Genomic DNA, 7,698 nt, shown 5'->3' on the forward strand with positions numbered 1-7,698 from the left:
TTCTTTGTGGCTAGATAACAAACTTCAGGTGCATAAGTGCCACCTAGCGGCTGGAATGTGTACGTCAGTATCACCGCTGAGAACTGAGAAAGGTGTGATTAAATTGATCATTTTTTCTGTAATCAATTAATCGACATTAATGCATTAAAGTCCCAGTGCTAATATGTGCATATACATGTCTATACACATACGGACATATATTTATATACATGTCTATAAACATTGAACATATCTTTTGTGTATCTTTTGACTTGTTACTATCTACTTAGTTAATAAAGTCATGAAGTAAACTCCTACTGAATAGCATATCCTGTCTGTGTGTGTCCTGTGATCCATGTGATCCTTGTGTACAGTTTCCATCATGGTGACGCTCCAGCAGTAAAATATTTGTTTTCCCCACTGACACAGAAGAGAACAAGAAATTGTTGGCTGAAGGCGGCAAGAGTAAACTTACAGTGAGTGGAATAGAGTGATGGGGCAAAATGTTGGATAGAGTGCACCAGGGGAATGAGGTGTTGTGGTTCTTTTTGTTTGTTTTGGGTGTTGTGTGTTCTTGCAAATATGCAATGCATATTGTGGAATACTTAGGTGTGTGTGTCAGTGTATGTGGGTCTGTATGTAGGCGTGTTGTTTACTGGTGTAGGTCTACCTTCAGTCTGTATGTTTCTTTGTAAAATGTGAAAAACAATAAAATATATATATATATATATATATATATATATATATTAATCATAAAAACAATGTCTTGGTCTCACAAGAAAACTTTACAGGAGAAAGATTGTTTTTGAATTATTGTTCAACATGGTCTCCTTTAAGTTCCATTGGTGTTCGAGCTTCATGGTCGTGGTTGCATCTGGAGCCTCCAGAAACCAAACAGCATCACTTCATCATCAGATGGTGACCACACAAATGTTTGGGAAGCACACAGAAATTAGACGGCAGGTTCAGGTGAGTCAGGTGTGCTGTGTGGACGGCGCATCACCCTGGAGCACATGTGAGCCAGCTTGATGCTTTTGTCTTCTCCCAAAGAGTGAAGAACTGAGTTTTTATGGAGAGTGACACAAGTTAGGGTTCATAGTCTAGTTATGCCCTTTTCTTTTCCAAAAACTTTTACCCTAGTACCCTCATACCATCACCGGCAAATAGACGATTCATTGATAAACATGGCAGAGACACACCTTAAAAACAAAACAAAACAAACTGAAAACGTGTGTGTGGTTATGTCACTTTGCTGACAAGAAATGAGTGAATCTGTTTCCTACTTGGCCAGGGTTCGAGATGAAATGGTGAATATGTAAACAAACTATTTGTTCAAATGTTTTTCAAAATGTAAATGTGTATAAAATGTGATGTGTTGTTGCCCACAGTCCACCTCACAGTAGAGGAAGTGTGTATTTACGGTTTAGTCTAAGATGTAAATTGTTTATACTCACTAAAAATAAAAGTAATCAAAAGCTCCTCATGCTCCCAGACCACAAAGCCACTTGTGTTTGCTTTGCTCTTGACAGACATGGAGAGGAAGTGGCTGATCAGGTTAATAAACCTGCTCAGCTGTTTCTTCTGAATCTCTAACTCTGGATGAAACAAGCAGTCAGGGGGCAGGACTATGGACAGCGATTAGTTATCTATGTCTATAAGGAAACAGACCTTATTTGTTACAGCTTTTATTCTACACCGCTAAGTTTATCAAACATGTGAAACACAGTTGAAAAAACAAAACATAATCCCCAAACCAACCACATGGATCCTTGTACTCATCAGCCCAGTGTTTTTCTAGTAAGTGTAGCCCATGAAGACCCACCTAGTGACCAAAAGCATTCACATTAAACCAAGCTAATGTTACTCATCTGGAATAGTATCACAGGAACCAGTCTCCTACCAGCCCGTCATCAATAGAGGGCTGTGTTGACGTGTGCGCCAGTTGTCTGCCTTTTACAGTGCATTTTAGTTGATTCACCTCTTCTATTCATACTCCTGCACCAGTGCTATGTTGTCGTAAACCTCGGGTCAACTCATATGTTTTTTTATCAACATGAATACTTGGTATTTACAGTTATGAGAAAAAAAAATCATATACTGTTTGTTTTATTCCATTGTTTGGGCTGCGTTCTGCAGTCATTGGGAGTTCTGAGGTAAGTACGTTACCAAGTTGGGTCGTCTTGCTGCCTGGCATCGCTGACCACCCTGACAGCAGCCCAACTCATAGTACTGGTTAAGCAAACTACTGAGTGTCAGAGGGGGGTAAGGACGTCTACATATCTAATTGGGTTTGTGATTCATTCAACCATCAACTGGGCTTTCAGATGTCACAAGTCAATGAGGACTCCTGAGCTTTTGGTCTGCTTCGCCAGCGAGCGTCAAACCTGAGGGGCTTGTTCAGGAACACACTTTTTAAAAACATAGGAAAGTAAAGACACAACAGTGCTGATATTTTGTTGAAGTCAACACACACCGGGGACACAAAATGAAGCTAAAAACAATGAAAACACACGTCCCCTTTAAACATTCAAAGACAACATCCACGGACTCCTTAAACACAACTCTAAGGAATAATCTGTGTACTCTGTAGAACAGTCAGGACTGTGTGTGTAGCAGTGTGTGTGTGGTGGCAGATCGACACAGACAGGATAGAATCACTGGAACAGTGAAAACTGTACTGAACAGGGCATGCATGTTGAATAAACATCCAAGTCAGAATTGTTGGTCCCCATCAGCTGTACATGTGCAATACACAACTGGTGCTTCACATTCGGGTATGTTTTCATGGTGCAGGTGGTCAACAATAACTGGTGCTGGAAGGTCTGAGTTATGTAATGTTTTTATTGGCATTTTTGGAGAAGACCATAGGTTTTACAACAGATTTAATAATTCAGCGCTCTAGAGAGAGGGAAAGAGCCAGAGTATCATTCTACCATTGACTGTTGTCATCAGCCGCTTATATTGTCAACAGGCAAACTCCTAATCACCATAGGAAAACAAACAAACAAACAAAAAAAACAAGAAAAAAATCCAACATTTTTGATTTTTTTTAGTAAATAACATCCAGGGTTCATCATTCAGTTATGAAACAAAATGACAGAACAGGTTTTAGGTTTACATGTTTTAACATTTCTTGGTAAAAGGAGGGAGTGAAATAATTAAGGAGTGAGAAGGAAAGAGAAGCTTTGAGATGGTTCCACTGGGAGAGAAAAACAAAAGGTCAGCTGACTATCTGAACCTCAGTTTCCAAAGAAACCTGACGTACAGTCAACACTGAGAGGAGGACACAGACTGGGATGGAGGGTAGGGTGTGTCTGGGGGAGGGGGGGGGGGGGGGGCAGGGGGCTACAGCCTCCACATCCTAAAAAAATCATTTTCTTTCAGAGTGGAGTTTATTATATATACACATATGATTATATAGATAACACAACTGACAAAGGCGTGTGTAAATCTATATATTTCCATTACATAGATAGTTGTGATGGAAGGAAAGACACAGACTTTCTGTTTGTCGCTTTTCCAGGAAGAGGGACTGGTTGGTCCTGGTTACCAACGCATCGGCAGCTCTGCTCAGGCAGAGACCCATCAGAAACCTACAGAGACACACAGAAACACAGGAAGCACCATTACCACAGTGAGCTGAACGCTACAGATGATGGAGCCACAGAGACTGGTTCAACAGCCACATCAGCTGGTTGATGCCCCAGAGTAGGAGGTCGGCCACAAACCAAGGAAACCATAGGGAGGTGATACCGATTCAGGAGGGAACAGGCGTTATGACACAGTTCATGTTAGATCAGTCACTTTGCATCGCTGGATCAGGTCATCTGAACACACTTTAGGTTGTATTCCTCTATGTGGTGCATAAACATCTGGACATCATATCTATGGGAGTTTAGGTTATGCCAGGACAACATCAAGTTTAAAAACTTTCACTCAGTAGCTGTCCTTCAACACAGAAGATAAACTGAAAATGCTCCGAAGGCCAAAGCACAATACATACAAGCACTCTGCCTCTTTTCTTTTGGCATGGAGACAGATGAATCACTGATGTATGTTGTGCCCAGTGCTACTTAACCAGCAGAAATAGAAATAGATAGTTTGGGCATTTTAACTAAATAACCAGATTCCAAACACACCAATGTGAATAAACACTTGAACACTGCTTCATATGAGACACACACACAGACACACAAGCTGCTGAATGCATCACCTTTTCAAAGCAGCACAACACAAACATTTGTCTCATTTGTTTTTAACTTGATACACAACTAACTAATGGTTTAACTGAGGCAGCAATAACACACCAAGTTTCCAGATACAGGTATAAGACAGACATCTGAAGTATGTGAGAGTGTCCCACTGTGAGGACAGTGACCCTGATAGGGATAGGGCTAACCCAATCCTAACCCTTCACAGAACCTCTCAACATCCAGGTCTTTAAACGCAAGTTGCTGCCGTCCTTGTGTGCAGACTTTGCAGTCATGATGAAAACAGAAGTCAGATCAGTCCCAACGAATGAAATGGCAGCATTTATAAGAAACATACGTATGATCAGAATAAAATCAGCCACGACCCAGACTTAACCACATTACAGAACACACTGGGAGATGCAGGGCGGAGCTGAACAGCCTGCTTTGATGGCACTGACACTGCAAACGGTAGGTCCAGTGATAGGGAGGCCTGACTGACAACAACATAAATGAGGGTCTTGAGTCTGGATCCAGGAGGAATCATATTAGGATCATATGGGTACCAGAGGCCCCAATAGTGGCTCAGCAGCATCGGTTGCAGACCTGTAGTTGAATCCATTTAACTTGGACAATGCCCCGTTGGTACAGGTCCCACAGATCACTACAACCGATGTCAAAATCAGGAAGTCAGGACAGGTGTGCATTAACAGATGTTCCGTTAAACACTGTTAACTGTCTGGAGATAGTTACTTGATGTTTCTATAAACATCCGAGGACTCAGCCCAGCTCATCCTCATACCTCCTGGTTGAAAGTGACTCACGTGCAGCTAGAACAGAGGCTAACACAAACATGATCTGCCTCTCCCATGTGCAGTTGGTGGATTCATGGGACCCTCTACATTTTGTGTGGAACCAACCAATGGACACCAAGGAAATCATCAGGATCTACCCAGACTGAAGACTAACCCAGCGGCTACTATGGAAGACACAAGGACCTACTTATCACCTGGCAAAGTTATTCTTTAGTGGCTGAAACCCAGTATACGGTTGCTGAAGTTCTCAAAGTCGCAAAAAGACTGTTTCAGAGCGAGAGAAGAACGAAGAGGGATTAATTTTTTTAAATAACCAGTAAATATGCCTTTCAGTGCGGGTATCTTGGTCAAATTCTACTGATGTGTGCAGTGTGTAGACGTTCCGAGTATGAACTAAAAGTTGACTCTACGTAAACATCACACTTTCCCCACATACTTCTGAGGCTACATTCACCCTCAAAAAACACAATCTCTGTCCAGATGAACGTTCTCGCTGTGGATGTAAAAATGAAGCAGGGGCCAAAGGTAAGATGGGAGATTTTCTTACCTGCACAACAGTTGCTAGCATAGACAATGTAAGCAATGCTTGAAATTAGGTGTGCACGTTGAATTTATCAGTAGCAGTCAAGGCTGATTTTTTGATTTCTTCTAGACAGCCTTATATGAGAATTAGGGATGGGACGGTAGACAAATCAGAAAGGGAACATTTTTAAAAGTACCAATCTCCTCGGGTCCACACTAAAACCCAACAATCAGACACACACATCTCTAACATCTCCACCACAGCAGTCACCACCAGCAGAGAAGTCCTGGAACCAACCCCACATCCACCAACTCACAGACAGCTCCACTGTCTTGGAAGACACAAAGACCCAGTCTCCAACTAGCTGGGTTTATCCATTGTGCAAACTAACAAAATAAACTGCTATCTCATCCATTAACACATGTGACAACTAACAGAGCTGTTGCTGAAATCCACATGGCACCTGGTTTGACATTCATGCATCCCACAATTACGACAGCTTCTGTGTCAGTGAGATTAACGACAACATTTCTCCTGTTAACATCTGTGAGCTTTTACTTTGAAAGTGTAGCGCACTTCACAGAATCTCGTTGACCTGTAAATACTAGCGGTCTGGAACTGAGGTATTTTTTCCATATAAACCAGGTTGACCCAGGTTACAACACAGCTGCTTAACCCCTTCAACACTAAGTAACTTTGGCTTGAAATTCATGATCAGATATGGTTTTGATTAATCACTCTAAATTCTTCAGTAGACTTCAAATCATTACATATAGAATAGAATAGAATAGAATAGAATAGAATAGAAAATACTTTGTTTATCCCAGGCCTGGGAAATTATTGATCTGGTATCAATCAAAAGAACACAAGTTGACGGTTAAATATATATGGAAGTTTACTCTGGTCATATACATACAGGTGAAATACAGGTGTGAAAAGGTAAAGGTAAGCTTCATAATTACCAGGGATATATATGCCATCAGGGTTCTTGCCAGGATTTTTTTTACAGCGTACCAGGGGGTAAGGGTCGTTGACGGGGGGGTGGAGGTGTCTTAGAGAATACTGCTAACAGTCAGCAGCGAATATGCTATGCTAGTGAATAGCAGCGATAGCTGCGAAGATGACGGTAGAGAAACTCTATCGGCGCTTGTTATATATTTTACCGTTATGTACACTCGAAAACAGCGCAACGGGCCAATTTGCAGCATATTGTTTCAGGCAGCAGTATAACGGGCTGCTACTATGACGCTGGCGAGAACCTTGTATGCAGTTATTATTATGACGATTTGCATAGTGTATTTCATGACTGAATTGCTCGATCACATACAGGATTTCCACTGATAGACAATCAAAATGAATATAACAGAAAGTCGCCATATACCGGAGCCAATATACCATGCTGCAGTGTTGAACGGGAGTCGTAATGCCAGCCCGATATACCGGGCTGTAGTGTTGAACGGGAGTCGTAATGCCAGCCTGGTATAGCAGTCTGCATTGTTGAAAGGGTTGAGCTCTATTGCTGGGTCTGGACTATAATTTTGAAAGTGAACCCAAAAGAACAGATGGTTTGTCAATCCATTTGTGGGGGTGAGTGGAAAGCTTCTATGAACATCAGGGAGATTTTGTTTAGACAGTCCAGCACAGGGGGAAGCCATGAGGAGGTGTGTTCACTTTGAAAAGCTAGCATAATTTAGAGTGCCTGGCAAGTGTTTTCTAACATTTCAGAATTTTTCTTTGGCACTGTAGAGTACCCCAATGCAGGCTGTTAAGTAACTACTGTGGGAAGCACAATCTTGTCCTGAACAAGCTGAGGTATTATCATGTACTGACTGCATATTGTATAGATCTGGTGGCAGGTTAAGCTGACTCACCATTCCTGATTTTCACCCAACATTTAGGAGCACAGATACAATAGGAGTCAGTGAGAATGGCACAGTCTGTGCTCCGAGTTGATTTAAGAAAAACCCACAAGTCCTACAGCAATGAGACTCACTGGGTGGAAGAAGAGCAAAATGCCAAGGAGACTTGGGTAATGGTACATTGTGGATCAGTGGTTAGCACCGTCGCCTCGCAGCTAGAAGGTTGCTGGTTCGTCTCGGTGAGGACACCCAGGATCTTTCTGCATGGAGTCTCCATGTTCTCCCCGTGCAGTGTGGGTTCTCTCCGGGTTCTCCGGCTTCCTCCCACAGTC

General features: G+C 42.1%; 1 protein-coding gene across 3 annotated transcripts in view; it reads right to left on the reverse strand.

The window, feature by feature from the left end:
• Nucleotides 1-2,800: 2,800 nt before the first annotated feature.
• Nucleotides 2,801-7,698, reverse strand: part of csnk1a1 (casein kinase 1, alpha 1) — a 40,482-nt gene continuing 35,584 nt past the window's right edge. For all 3 annotated transcript variants that reach the window (XM_008280912.1, XM_008280911.1, XM_008280909.1), the window contains one exon: nt 2,801-3,572. In XM_008280912.1, coding sequence (XP_008279134.1) covers nt 3,565-3,572 — 8 coding nt within the window. In that variant the 3' untranslated portion in view covers nt 2,801-3,564. The remainder of the gene's footprint in view (nt 3,573-7,698) is intronic.

Source organism: Stegastes partitus, unplaced genomic scaffold (assembly GCF_000690725.1).
Source record: "Stegastes partitus isolate 25-593 unplaced genomic scaffold, Stegastes_partitus-1.0.2 Scaffold213, whole genome shotgun sequence".
Taxonomy (NCBI): Eukaryota; Metazoa; Chordata; class Actinopteri; family Pomacentridae; genus Stegastes; species Stegastes partitus.